This window comes from Mus pahari, chromosome 20 (assembly GCF_900095145.1).
Source record: "Mus pahari chromosome 20, PAHARI_EIJ_v1.1, whole genome shotgun sequence".
Classification (NCBI taxonomy): domain Eukaryota; kingdom Metazoa; phylum Chordata; class Mammalia; order Rodentia; family Muridae; genus Mus; species Mus pahari.
In genome coordinates, this window is record NC_034609.1 from 33,959,790 (window position 1) to 33,975,257 (window position 15,468).

The 15,468-nt window shown below is 46.2% G+C and overlaps 1 protein-coding gene across 1 annotated transcript in view; it reads left to right on the forward strand.

The window, feature by feature from the left end:
* Positions 1–14,302, forward strand: part of Hydin (HYDIN axonemal central pair apparatus protein) — a 347,979-nt gene extending 333,677 nt beyond the window's left edge. Inside the window, 7 exon segments of the mRNA XM_021220225.1 lie at positions 1,683–1,902; positions 2,887–3,099; positions 4,208–4,371; positions 5,202–5,352; positions 6,801–7,031; positions 11,754–11,978; positions 13,633–14,302. Of these exon segments, the coding sequence (XP_021075884.1) occupies positions 1,683–1,902; positions 2,887–3,099; positions 4,208–4,371; positions 5,202–5,352; positions 6,801–7,031; positions 11,754–11,978; positions 13,633–14,115 (1,687 nt within the window). The 3' untranslated portion in view covers positions 14,116–14,302.
* Positions 14,303–15,468: the final 1,166 nt, after the last annotated feature.

The following is a 15,468-nucleotide window of genomic DNA, read 5'->3' on the forward strand; positions in this document are numbered from 1 at the left end:
GAGAGAGAGAGAGAGAGAGAGAGAGAGAGAGAGAGAGAGAGAGAGAGAGAAAGAGAAAATGGGGACAAAGTGTGCTCCCCAGGCATCATTCCTATCAGATAGAATTAGAAAGAAAAAAAATACCAGTAAGTCAATTCTCAATCTGTTTTAGTATAAATACCGTACAGAAAGATAGAGTAGGGCTGGAGAGATGGCTCAGTGGTTAAGAGCACTGACTGCTCTTCTAGAGGTCCTGAGTCCAATTCCCAGCAACCCCATGGTGGCTCACAACCATCTGTAATGGGATCTGATGCCCTCTTCTGGTGTGTCTAAAGAGAGCTAAGGTGTATTCACATACATTAAATAAAAATTAAAAAAAGAAAGATGGAGTATAAATAAATAAATTGAAAAATTATTGAGTAACCCCCCCCAAAGACACATGAAGCAACAAGGAAGTATGGATGCAAGGTTGGGCACCTTACACAGAACCAACCCCATCTCTAGGAGAGGTGCTCTAGCCGCCTCACTTCACAGGTGTAGTAAGATCCTCACAGAAGAGACTCAGAGATACCACAGCCAAGAATTATGAAGACAGGACCAGAACCCAGGCTCTTTCCTCTTGTTGCTCATGAACCGACATGGCTGTCCAGGCTACACATTGCACACCCCAGGGCTTCTCACCATACAGACTCAGTGTTACGGCACCAAGAGGGTTATTATATGGTAGCACTGTTTTGGAAATACAAGTGTGTGCCAATCATCCTCTGCCTTCTGCCCATACCAAGGGCCTAACCAGAGGGATGGCCCCGTGGAGCCGTCAAGATCCCAGTGCCACCAAGAACAGGCCTAACTCTCACCTGAAGGGTGGGTCACCACCTTCCTGGATCTAAACAGGCAGTGCAGAGTCATAGTTAAGGCTCTCGTCTTGAAAGACTGTGGTCCCTAATCCAGCCACTTGCTAGCTATACGATCTTGGGAACACATATATATGTATGAGTTCATATATTCATTCCCTAGCTTGTCATCTATGGATGATACATGCAGTCACTTCTCCCCCCTTGTCTTAGTCAGGGTTTGTATTGCTGCACAAAACATCATGACCAAGAAACAAGTTGGGAAGGAAACAGTTTATCCATCTTACACTTCCACATTGCTGTTCATCACCAAAGGAAGTCAGGACTAGAACTCAAGCAGATCAAGAAGCAGGAGCTGATCTGATGCAGAGGCCATGGAGGGATGTTATTTATTGGCTTGCTTCCAAATAGAACCAACCCAGAAATGGCACCACCCACTATGGGCCCTCCGGCCCCTGATCACTAATTGAGAAAATGCCTTACATCTCATGGAGGCATTTCCTCAAGGGAGTTCCTTTCTCTGTGATAACTACAGCTTGTGTCAAGTTGACACACAAAACCAGCCAGTACACCCCTGTTCATCTCTAAGAGGGAACAGAAACTCCTTACCCAGAGAGTGATCTAGGCTAACTCACCTCTGCTCTGGCAGAACATCCTCCTCCTACAGCCTATGGAGTAGCCAAAGCAGGGACTATGTTGTCAAAAGTCCCAGTGAGGTTTTTGATTTGTTTTTGTTTTGTTGTTTTCTGTTAAGTTTTTGGTTGGTTGGTTAGTTAATTGGTTTGGTTTTTGCATACCCTTAGAATATTAACACACTGTCTCTCTTGTCTTCTTTTTCCCTTGAAAAAGGTTTAAATGGGATGTCAAGAAACTCAAGCCCCACTTCTCCATCAGCCCTGAAGAAGGCTACATCATCTCCGGCACAGAGGTTGCTCTAGAAGTAACCTACCACCCCACTGAGATAGGGAAAGAGAGTCTCTATAAAAACATTCTCTGCTTCATCCAAGGAGGAAATCCTCTGTGCCTCACCCTGTCTGGAACCTGCGTGGGACCACCTATAGCAAAAGAGGCAAGTAGGCATTGCCCGGAGATGGACCAAAGGCAGGCGTACGCCCAACAAGAGAATTCAGTCCTCAACCCCCCACATCAAACCTTCGGTCCTGCTCCTCCCTGTCACAGGGACTTTGCATATACCATACCCACTACTTGAATAACCTTTCTTCCCTCTTGGTTTACTTAATCCATGTTCTTTCTTCAACTTTTGATTCAAGTATTATATCCTCAAGGAGGCTGTCTAGATGAAATTCTGTGGTAAGAACTGTTAGCACAGACTAGAGCATAGCTCAGTCAGCGAGTGCTTGGCCGCATGAGCATCCTTTTCCTTCTTGTGGAGCAGGAAGACTTTGAGTCTTGAGTAGAGAGGGATGACATTGTTTGATTTGCGCTTCAGTGGAATCCAACAAGATGTTGACAGGTGTCTGCAGAAGAGAGACCAATTAGAAATACTTCCCCTAGATGAGGGGAGGCATGGCAGTGACTTGGATGGCAGGGGACAGCAGGAGATGACTGTTGTACAGCTCATGGAGTCAGCTGGGCTGGCTGGCCAAGGGGTTTCAGGGACCCACCTGACTTCATTCCCACAGTGCTGGAGTTGCAGACGTACACCCTGCCACACTGGGCATGCCTGGCTGCTAGGTTGAACTCAGGTCCTCATCTCTGCACTGAAACGATTTGACTGACGTGGTGTCTGTAACCACTACACAATGCAGTTGTGTGCAGCTGTAAGGAAAGGGGAAGCCATGACATTTGCAGGAAAATGTATGCAACTCCACCCGAAATAAGAAATGAAATACCTAGTAAATATTTTTGGCTGAATGGGGGGGGGGTTGTCCATTGGAATTCACTATGGGAAACACTTAAAACCTCTACACACACACACACACACACACACACACACACACACACACACACACACACTCACACATTGTAGCTCTAGACCCTGAAGACAGTTCAGGGGAGATGACATGGAAGGTGATTTTCCTGCTTTCTCCAGGTGGTGAATTTCAACTGCCAAGTGCGCTCCAGGCACACACAGACCATCCTGCTCTCAAATCGTTCCAACCAGACCTGGAACCTGCACCCCATCTTTGAGGGTGAGCACTGGGAGGGGCCCGAGTTCATCACCTTGGAGGCCCATCAGCAAAACAAGCCCTACGAGATCACCTACAAGCCCCGAACCATGAATCTGGAGAACCGAAAGCACCAGGTAAACTGAGGCCTCCCCACCTGCTTTCTAGCATAGGGGAAACAAGGAGCTGGGTGGACAGTGGCTAGGAGACTGTTTTAGAGCTCAGAATTAAAAGAATACCCAAGGAAGGAATGGGTTTCTAGATCATGGGATAATGATAATCATGGATGATGGGGAACCATGACAGTTGATTAGCTTGCCCCCTTGCCTACGTTTCTCTTAGAATCCTGGGGCACGGCTCTGTAAAGAAGACCTAGGACTAAGCCCCGAGCAGTTCCTATTCAGTTTACGTGCATCAGTGGCATAATGGTAGCTGTAATAAAAATCAGAAGAGGGTCAGGGAGATGGCTCAGCCCATAAATGTGTCCACCACCAAGCCTTACCACCAAGGGTCATTCCCCAAGACCAACATGTTGTTCTCTGATTTCCATATATGCAATGCCATTATGTATGCACATGCACACGCACATGCGCATGCACACACACAGAAATACATACATACATACATACATACATACATACATACATATATATTGAATGAATGAATGAACAAATTAATGAAAATGTAATTTAAGGGCTGGAAAGATTGTTCAACAGTTAAGAGTACTTGCTATTCTCACAGAAGACCTGAGTTCAGTTCCCAATACCTATGCTGAGTGGCTCATAGCAATCTGTAATTCCAGTTTCAGGGGGGATCCAATGCCCTCTCTGGCCTCTATAGGCCCCTACACGCCTCTGTACACATCCACACACAGACACAAAACTAAAAATGAATCTTTTTGAAATCTAATTTAAAATTCAGAAAAGGAAAGCAGCCAGTCTTTGCTCTAAGCAGCAAATGGTATTCTCTTCTGTCTTCACCATGTGTCCAATACAGCAAGCTTTGGTTTCTGTGAGGAATAACATGGGAAGCAATCTGGGAAGACAGTGTCGTCCTCTGGACTCCCATGGTTATACACAGGTGCACTTATCTACATACGCATGTGTGCAACACACACACACCACATACACATAAACCAAAAGTTAAAGTAGAAGTGTTAGGCTTACTTTTCTTCTCCAGGTCAGGCAGATGTCTATGAATAAAGGGTCTACTATGTCATTCTTATTTGTCACTTCTTCTTCCAAGGGCACTCTCTTTTTCCCACTCCCTGATGGGACTGGCTGGCTATATGCCCTGCACGGGACTGCCGAACTCCCCAAAGCTGTTGCCAATATCTACCGTGAGGTCCCATGTAAGACTCCCTATACTGAGCTCCTGCCAATCAGCAACTGGCTGAACAAGCCCCAGAGGTGAGAGTGTGGGGTGAGCAGTGAGGGGGAGCGGGGAGCAAATGACTTCCACTATCCGGCTTGGTCCTTCACCTACAGAAAATGTCAGATTTGGGGGTGTCAGAGACACAGTCTTCAATATAGCCGAGTGTCTCATGAACACACAAACCTCGCCTTCTTGCTCAGTGTTGACTCTTACAGAGCCTACATCTTATAGATCCTAGAACACTGCCTCACACAAAATAAATGCCCAATAAGTAATAGTTCTGGTGGTCCTAACAGCCAACACCTTTGTTGTTGCTGAGTGTCTTATAGCCCAAGCTACTAGCCAGAGAAGAGGGTCCCTCAAAGTGCACTTGCAGTAGGAGATAGAAAGGAATACAGGGACTAAAGAGGTCATGGGCAAGTGGCCTCATCCTTTCCTTCCAAAGCGAGGAGACCAGAAGTGCATCTCCCCGGAGGCCACCGGCTTGGCATAGTAGATAAGAGCTCAGACCTAAGTCTGCACCCTGGTTTTGCCAGCAGCAATGCATGTCGTCCGAGCATGTTATCTTCCTTCTTTGAGCCTCTCTTTCCTCTCCCATAAAGCAGAGGTGTTGATGAAGCAAACCTCCTCTGGACATTGTGTCAGCTGAATATCTGTAAATAACATAGAGAGGGACTACTGGGTACCGGGCTCAATAAATGGCCGTTGCTGCCATTCTTAGTGACAGAACAAAGACTGGAACCACAGACCCACATACTCTTCGTGAAAGGAAAAGTAGACACAGCCCCTTTCCCTCCCGACTTTCGACAGTCTCGCTGTCTCTCGTTGTTTTTCATTGCCCCTCTCCTCTCCTGTACTGCTCCAGATTCCGGGTCATTGTGGAAATATTGAAACCAGAGAAGGCAGACCTAAGTGTCACCCTGAAGGGCCTTGATTACATTGATGTTCTGTCTGGCTCCAAGAAAGACTACAAGCTGAACTTCTTTTCCTACAAGGAGGGACTGTACACTGCAAAGGTATTGCCACGTCCAAGGCGCCTCCCCAAAACATGGAAGTTTGGCCCTGGGGTGTTAGAGAACAGCAGATGCCGTCCTCCAGGCATGGTACCTGTGCCCCATAGTGGTCACTATGTCACTATGTTCTATGGTGCCTAATCCATTCATTTGTTTAGGTATTCTTTGAGCACATGTGCTAGCAATACAGCCATGGCCAAAGCCAGGCACAGTCCCTGTTCTCAGGAAGCACAGTCTAATGGAGCAGACAGACTTCATTCCATCAGTGGGCAACTTTCAAATGAGGGAAGTGTTTTGAAGCAGGGAAGTGTGTATAGATTCATAGATCACAGGAGTCAGGCCTGAAGGTCTGAGTGGTTTGTTTGTTTATACGTAGTTTTTGAAGCTATTATTAGTGATGGAATCACAAAGTGAAAGATTTTAAAGTATATTCTTAGACAAAGTCTTTAAAAGAGTGTATTTAAAAGCCAGGCTGTATAAATAAAATTGCCACCTAGTAATAATAAGATTGATGATTCAATGTGTTAAAAAGGAGCAGAAGCCCGAGTAGACTCTTATTCATAAGAATGACATAGTAGACCCTTTATTCATTTACAAAGTCAGCTGCATAAAAATCTAGGCCTGGTGTCACATACCTGAAGTCTTAGGAGGCAGAGGCAGGAGGATTAGGCATTTGGGGTCTGCCTCTGGAGTTGGGTACTAGCCTGAGCTATACGAGGCCCCGTCTCAAAAGAAATGTGTTTGAAGTCTCTATCTATGAATGGCCAACAATCACACAAGGCCAGCTTCCCCTCTCTCCAGGGAAAAGGATTCTTGGCAGATGACCAGAGACAGCCAAAGCGGGAGAGGGCTGCAGAGAGCAGTCACAGGCGAGCCCTGACGTCTCTCCATGCAGGATACTTCTTTGGACACATGACCTTGGCCAAGCCGCTAAGCTTAGCTATGCTTCCTCCATCCCCACATCTATAAAGGGTGATGGTGTTGCAGATGCATTGTGGGATCGTGTAGCTGGGCAAACACTAATCCCCCAGCAAGCACCAGACGCTGTCTGTCATTGACGCATTCTCACTGATGACTCTGGGCGCAACAGCAGTAGGCATGAGGCCCACCCCAGCTTGAAGGGCTGAGGTCTCGCTTGTTCTTTGGGGTTGCCTAGCTGTCCCCACTGGCAAAATGCTAACAATGGACCAAGCTGCTCCAAAGTCTCTTCTGAAGCAAACCAAGATCTTTAAATCATCTCTTGCCTGAAGGAAAAAAAAAAGTCAGACTACAGACCCTAAAGAGAAAGGCTGCCTGGCAGGGACCAGACTGGCAGGTCATGCCACCGCGCAGTACCTTACCTCATGTGCCCAGCAAGGCTCCCAGGCAGCAGGGGATCCTGGGTATGGACAGCAGACCCTGGGCTAACCTCTGCTCTCCCCTGCTTCTTCCCACTCACCCTATGAACACAGGTGATCTTCCGGAACGAGGTGACCAACGAGTTCTTGTACTACACAGTGAGTTTCAGGGTCACCCCTTCTGGCATCATAAAAACCATCCAGATGACAAGCCCGGTCCGCCAGAGTGTATCAGCCTCCATCAAGTTGGAGAACCCCCTGCCCTACTCAGTGACCTTCTCAACAGAATGCAAGTTGAGTGACATTAGCCTGCCTTCCCAGTTCGCCGTGCCTCCAAACTCTGAGGTAGGCCCTGCCTGCCAGGGGACCCTTAAGGGCCATTGACAGAGGCTTCTAAACCCATGGGGCCTCTGGATCTGTGTTCTGCCAAGCTTGAGTGTGGTACCAGGCCTGGTAGAGAGCAAGAAGAATGACAAGGGACAGGCAGCCTTGTGTTCCTTTCTTCTGTAGCCAAAGTCTTCATGTGAACTAGGGACATGTGGCTTTGGTGTAGACAGGTACAATGGATTTGTGTATAATGACTCTGTCTATTGCTTATTCACCTTGTTCCAACTAAAGGGAAAACATCTTTTTTGCTAATTATTAAAGTAGCACAGAGCTAGAAGTGGACCATAGTGGCTGAGCACTTGCCCAGCATGCATGGAATATCCTGAGTTCAATCCCCAGTCCACACACACACAAAGGAGCATGGGTCTTAGTGTGCAAAGGAAAACAAGGTGTGAAAAGTATCAGGATAAAATACACACACACATATAAACATACATACATATATATACATTAACATACACATATACATATACACATGCATACACATATAAACACATACATATACATGCTTTATACACATGTACCATATACACATATTTATATGCATGCATGCAAGTATACACACACATACATATATACACATGCCCATGAATATACACATGTACCACACACATCTTTATATGCACACACATGTACACACAAATACATATACATACACATATACACACATATATACATGTGCCCACATATATATATGTATATATATATATGTGAGCACATACATATTTATATGTACACACATACATATGCGTGCTTCTACACTTGTTGCTGTACTTGCTTATTCACAGAATGTTCTGGAGAGGCACACAGAACCTCTGACTGTGGTTAGAACATGAGCCGGGAGAAAATGGACTTTCCTATCAATTTATCATTCCGAAATTCACTGTCTAAATGTTATTGAAACCCCTGCTCTGACGTCCCTCCTCAGCTCTTGTCCAGCTCTGCCTGTCCCCTTCACTACTCCAGCCTCTTCCTTTGCCTCCGGGATCTAGGTTCGTTTCCTCTGCACTCTCTGTCAGTGGGATTTCATCTGTCCTTTGTCTCCTGTGTCTTTGGTGGGATCAAGTAAGCTCTTCTCAGAGATTTTTCTCCAGCTGGGCTGTTTGACAAGTAGGGTTCAGCCACTGGTCGGTTCTTGTCCGTGGTGTTTTGCTTGAAGTTGGGTTTGGGTTGGCTTCTCTGAGACAGTGTCTCCCTGGGTCACCCAGGATGGCCTGAAACTCATGATCTTCCTATTTTTTGTTTTAGCCTCTCAGTTTTTGAGTAATCAAATGTTCTCTACTGCCCCCACTAGGCTAATCCTATGACTGCACCTCCGAGTCAAACTGAAACCCAGCCCTCCAGCTTCCCCTGCCCTTGTCAGATTATCCCACCAAGGTTTCCAGGTTACGTGGATCCCCTCAGTTAAGGGGTGAGCTGGGTTCTCTGGCTCTCAGTGTTGGTGATCCCCACCAAGCAGGAGCGATAATGACACCAGGTTCATGTCATTTGGCTCTCCCAACTCACGTTTGAGTTTGAAGTTGCCTTTACTCTCAGTTTCGTTATAGACATTAGCTTGTTCTTGTTATTCTGAGCCTAGCTGATTTCCCATCTCTGGGAATAGGGTAGGTATCAGAGGAGACGCCAAACAATGTTGTAACTATGATTCTCCTCTTCCCCCAAAACTAGAAAACTGGTTTCAATGTATAGCATGAGTTGTATAACGTGAGTAGAAGATTCACCTTGTTCTCCAAGTCAATGAGTCATCTCAGACTGACTAGGATTTTCATATTGAACTGGGCCTGGTGCCACATATCTGTCATTCCAGCATTGGGGAGGTCTAGGAAGGAGGTGAGAAGGTCAAGTTCATTGTCAGCTATGTATGAGTTTAAGACCAACTTGAGCTGTCGAGATCCTTTCTCAAAAGCAAATAATAAAAATAAAGTCCATCTCATCTCTTCCCTTCAGTTCTGCAGCAGCACTTATAGAATAAACCAAGCATATCCACCCATGGGTCCATTCTAGCTCCTCTGGGATAAAGTCATTTCTGTTCTCACGCCGATACATCTGTGTCTTATTCACATCAGCTTAGAGAAGGGCTTGTTGACAGCAAGTAAAGCTGCAGCCACTGAGTATTAACTCTGGTGATAGCTTATACTCTTATTACTATTCAGGATTATGTCAGCTATTCTTGACTTTTTATTTCTATGCAAATCTCGAAGCCAAGTTGCTCAGAAAAAAAATAAAATAAAGGCAAAGAAAAGAACTCGGAATTTTTTTAATGGAATTCCATAGAACCTATAGATCATCTTAAGAATCCCTCTGTTATCTGGTGATCCATAACAGATTACTTTTCCAACTTAGCATCTTGTCAGGTAGCAAGCAATTGCTCCCTGCACGGTTCCGACGATAGGATTGCAGGTGTGGCAGCTTGGCTGGGTGGCCTTTGCTCAGGGGTCTCTCAGGAGGCTAGAGTCAGTCATCCAGATGTCTACTCTCCCCACACCTGAGACTAGATGATCTGCTTCCAGACTGGGACTGTGGTTGCTGGGAAGGCTTCTAGCTCCCTGTGGGAAGTTGGCTAGGGCCTCAGTCATCATGTGGACCTCTTCTTAGAGCCTTTTCCAACATAGCCCACTTCCCAAGAGTGAAAGATGTAAGGGAAAGGAGTAGCCTGCAAGAGAGAAGAGAGCAGTCAAGACAGAAGCTTGCAGGCGTGCTCCTTCACTGCCTAATCGCAAGAGTGATAAAGTGCTTGCGACTCTACTCAGCCCTGACCTGGAATTTCCTTAAGGAGGAAAACAATTAGAAGCTGTGGGGTTTCCACCCCAAGTCTTGTGCATTCCTGGAAAGCTTTGTCCTACTGAGCTACAGACCCCCCCACACACACACCTCACCCTTGCTTTTTTGAGTCAGGGTCTAAGTTGCTCAGGCTGCCCTAGAACTCACTCTCTATCCCAGACGGGTTTCGATCTTGTGCTCCTCCTATCTCAGGCTCTCAGGTAGCTAGAGCAAAGAAAGTTCAACTATGCTTTTTTATTTTATTTTTTTTATGCTGGAAATTCGATTCAGGGCCTCGGGCATGCCCAGGCTAAGCTATATTTGTCTTTTGCATTTGTCTATTTCACGTCCCTTTGTATTATAACATTATTTCTGTATTGTGCTCTCTTTGATAAACATCTATGGTTTTAGTGATACCCCTTTTGTTCTGATTGGTCTTTCAGTAAGAGTCATTTGTTTTTCTTTTCTTTCTTAATTATTTTAATGATGCGCTTATGCGTGTCTGCATGTGGGCATGTGCACAGCAGAAGTACAGGTGCCTGAAAAGGTTAGAGCTGTTGGATCCCTAAGGAAACAAGAGCTACAGGTGGTTTCGAGACACCTGACGTGGGTTCTGGGACTTGAACCTGGTCCTCTGGGAAAACAGTTTGTGTTCTGAACTGATGAGCCCCCTCCCCAGCCTGTGTTTGTTTTGTGTTTTTTCAATAGCTGCTCACAGCAAAACATTTCAAGCTTTAGAGAAGTATACAAAATAGAAAATTTAAAGTCCCATACACATTTCCCCCAAATGTAACACCTAAGCCAGCTGTTCTTACAGTCTCTTTTCTACAAGCGAACAACAAATATGGGCCAACAAAGTGGCTCAGTTGGTAGATGCTCTTGCACACGGGCCTGACAACTTGAGTTTTGGTCCTTGGATCCCAGGATCAAACCAGGAGAGAACCAGTTCTAGAAAGCTCCCCTCTAACCAGTGCACATGTGCACACAAACAATAAATTAATTTTGAATCAGTTATTATGAGCTTTTATACATTTTTTTTCAGACCTCCTGTCTTAATTAGGGTTTTACTGCTGTGAACAGACACCATGACCAAGGCAACTCTTACAAGGACAACATTTAATTGGGGCTGGCTTACAGGTTCAGAGGTTCAGTCCATTATCATCAAGGCAGGAGCATGGCAGCATCCAGGCAGGCATGGTGCAGGAGGAGCTGAGAGTTCTACATCTTCATCTGAAGGCTGCTAGCAGAACACTGGCTTCCAGGCAGATAGGATGAGGAGGGTCTTAGAGACCACACCCGAAGTGACACACCTACTCCAATAAGGCCACACCCACTCCAAGACCACACCTACTCCAACAGGGCCACACCTTCTAATAATGCCACTCCCTGGACCAAGCATATACAAACCATCACACCCCCTTTCCCTTACCACAGCAACACCTTTCATTACAATTCTACCTCCTCCCTTTTTGGCAGTGCATTTGAGTCATTCTCTCTGTGCTATTACAAAGAATGCCCTTTCGTTCTTGTTTTGTTTTATAAGAATAAGTGAAAGAGAATATTTCCCCTCCAAAAAAGATAGAGCCCAGAAAACTTTTGTTCTGAGAATGCCTATATGCAAAGAAGGGACCTCCTGTCGCTTCCCATAAATGTGCTTCCCTAGGAAGGAGCCAATACCTGTTCCTTAGATTCAGTTTTGGAATGGGAAAATACCTGGAACAGAGAAAGCTAGAGGGGGATGAAAGGGAGCGAGAATGGGCTAACCTGGGCTGAAAGTCCCCAGCTCAGGGTCAGCTTCAGTATTGTATGTGAAGCACCGTTTTTTTGCCATCACCTGCTGCGAGGCCTCGGGTAAGTCAGTTGGTAGGAGAGGATGGGTCCGATTTCCAGCATGACGAGAGTCTCCATCTTCTCTTCCAGGGAACATTCTCATTTGAATTCCAGCCCCTGAAAGCTGGAGAAATGTGCGGGAGACTGACCTTGCACAACAGTGACTTGGGTTACTACCAGTACGAGCTCGCTCTGAAGGCCCTGCCTGCACCTCCCGAGAAACCAGTCCACTTCCAGACTGTTCTTGGCAGCAGCCAGAGCATCTTAGCAAAGTTCACCAATTATACCCGGCTGAAGACAGAGTACTACTGCAAGGTGAGCAGACTGTAGGGTGAGCGGGCTGCAGGATGAGCCAGAGGGCTGCAGGGTTAGTGGCCCTTCCCTTGTCAGAAGTCTGGGTTCAAAACTAGTGAGCGGCCGAGAACTGTAGTACATTCTTATAATCCCAGGTCACAGGAGGTGGCAGGAGGGGATCATGAATTTGAGACATCCTAGACTTTATAGTGAGTTCAGGTCAGTGCCTGGCTGATAGAAGGGTGTCTCCGAGGGTTCAGAGATGGGAAACCCAGAGACAGCCAGGCACTGTCATAGCGACCTTCAACTTAAAGAACTGAATCTCACCCAGAAACAGATGGTCCCAGAACCTGGGCTCTTCCTCTGCAGACTGTCTTCTGTGTTAAGCTGGGGTTGAGGAGGGAAACTTTGCTTCCCACCTTGTGTTCAAGGGGCAATAAAGGAAGACAGTGTCACTTGGCATCATGAATGTAGGCTGTGAGATCAGACATGAATTTGAATCCTGATCCATCACTCCAAACGAGTAATTTAATTAATCTCCCTAAACTATAAATGGAGATAATGGCCCTGTCTCAGCCATTTCCTGTTACTGTTACTATAAATGAAAACCACAGACTGGCTAATTTATAAAATGGTTAGGGAGAGAGAGAGAGAAAGGAGAGAGAGAGAGAGATTTACTCAGCTCATGACTCTGGAAGCTGAGTGGTCTAAGATCAGTGAACTGCATCTGGTAAGAACCTCTTGCTGGTGAGTGCTCCTCCAAGAGTCCCAAACTCATGAGGGATGAATCTAAGTCCGGGAGGGGAGTGAGGTGAAACAGGACTGGTTTTTATGAACAGATACACTCTCAAACCATTAGCCCAATCAATATGCTAATTTGTGCAGGGATTCACTCATACAAGAGGCTGCCATCATGACCCATCTTCTCTAAGAGATCCCACATCTTTATTACCTCATCACAGAGGATTAATTTTCAACATGAGTTTTAGTGATGACATTCAAACCATAGAAGCCTGTGACCCGCAGCCTCACAGGGGTACTGTGAGCACTTAAGTGCATGTGTGCATGATCTAGATCTGCAAGGCCATTCCCTTAGCACATAGCCCATAGCAAGCATTCCATATACTTCGGCCATTATAGCAGTTAGAGTGGAAGATGGAAAATGGAAATACCAGCAAATGGGAGAGTTGGACTGTCACAGTCACTTGGGGACCCTGCTAAAGAACAAGTCCCACCCCAAATGCTTCTGGTCAGAGCATCTGAGACTCGTAGACAATTAAATGTGCTAGGCGGCAAATGGCGCCTTTCAGTCTTGTTCAAGCCAGAATGCCCCATCTTCCGTGTGAATAGAAGGAGAGAAAAATTAGATATGGAGAACAGTTTCATTCCCCTCACCACCAGCGGCATTATCTCTAGCTATATGTCTTGAAGCACATTGTTAATGTCTCTTGGCCTCAGTTTCTTAGTAGCAAAGTTGGGGTCATGATGAGTAATACTTACCTGCAAAGACCTCTGCCCCACAATGTATACAATGTATAGGACATTATACTGCAGCCTGCCTAGCCTCATGCAAACATGAGTTCTTTGCTCTCTAAGAATGGAAGGACTCAGCTTGGGTTCCCTGATGGTCTCTTTAGGAGCCTGTGTGAGTCAAGGTACTTTGTTTCCCTTTCAGACTGACTGTCCTGACTTCCACACAGAAAAAGTTATTAATGCAGCCCCAGGAGCCCAGGGTGGCACTGAAGTCAGCGTGGAAGTCTTCTTTGAGCCCAGCCATCTGGGTGAGACCAAAGGCATCCTGTGCCTGTCGTCACTCATAGGTGGGGAATACATCATCCCACTCTTCGGAATTGCTCTGCCCCCCAAGCCCCAAGGTCCCTTCCTAATCAGAGCCGGATACAACATCATCATCCCCTTCAAGAATGTCTTCTTGCACCCAACAAGCTTCTCCTTCATTGTGGAGAACCCAGCCTTCAGCATCCGGGCTGCAGAGACCGTGCGGCCCAAGAAGATCAACAACATCACAGTCTACTTTGAGGGGAACCCGTCGGGCAGTAAAACCCCGATCACCTCTAAGCTGATTGTCACCTGCCCTCAGTGTGAAGGCACCGAATCTGGAATCAAATGGGTTTATTATCTGAAAGGGATCACCCCTTAAGTCACAACTATGTCAACTGGCAGCCATCTGCTCAGCCTATGAGCCATGCGTCATGCTGTCCCAGCAAAGAATAAGGGAATTTTCCAAGGACTTTCTTGTATGTATTTAATTGTAAGACAAGCAATTTCTATATTATATTTTACAAATACAGATGTAAAATTTATATTCCACATTAAAATATATAGTGTCACAGAACAGATCTACATTCAGGCTACATGAATCACTGGCAGTCTCGATAGCTGCCCTCCCCCACACCTAAGCACACCGAAGTGATCCCAGGACCTTCACACAGCACTTACAAGTGTCCAGTGCAAGGAGCGGCCGACTCTTCCTAAATGTCATCACCCTCGGATATGACTGTATTTTGATGTAATGCCTTTTTTGCTTTCTCATAAAAGCCCAAGAAGCAGCATATTGGGAGTGATGGACAGGTCACACTAGGAGGGCATACGGCCCTCACACTACCTCCCTCACTGTTTCCCTTGTGTTTTATATCATCAGCCTCCAGATCCCATGTCTGTTGCCTGTAGGAGGTAAGTCCTCCTTGGAATTTGGATCCTGGAGACTGCTAATAGAGATCCCCCCTCTCCACCTCCTCCCCTCCCCAGCTATGAATACAGCGGTCAGCTGGAGGACACTGGTTCTCAGTTCATCTGTCCACACCCACCCATCTATTTCTCACCCCAAACCTACCCTCCCCAAATTCTGATTGAACTGAGCTGGGGAGGAACATGGCTATCATATATTCTTATACATATATACACATAAGATTGCAGGGTGAGAACAGGGACCACACAGCAAACATATTCGTTCATGTGTGTGACTTCATCTCAGTCACAAATCCAACCCATGGTAAGGACCTCCTTCCAATTTTCTATGTTTGAAACTGCCACTATGTCACGTGCTCTTAGAGGGTGGCCACCTAGGTGTCTTTCCTGTATGCCCCTCAGGAAGTTCCAACCACACAGAGATGTGGAGCCTCTGCCTCATTCCACAGGCCTAACTCCACATCCACCTCTTTCCCCCAGGGCCTCATAGAGTCTATTAATAGGACCACCGACCTGTGGGGGCCATGTGTTAAATCAATATGATTAAACACTAGCCCTGGAGTAGATCTGCTTCTACAGACGCCAAACTCTCACCAAGTGTCCCAGCCTCCTCCGGCTTTTCTTATTCCAAGCAGTCCCCTGCAAGAGAGAGGGGAGGTATGAAAGCAGATGGCCACTGGGAATGAATTCTCTAAAGAAGCGGATGTCCAAATGGTCCCTGGACTATCCCCAGAGGCAGATCCTGGGAAGTTACTAAAGAGTCAAATTCTCACACTCCAGCATAGACTTGTTGAGTTAGAAACTG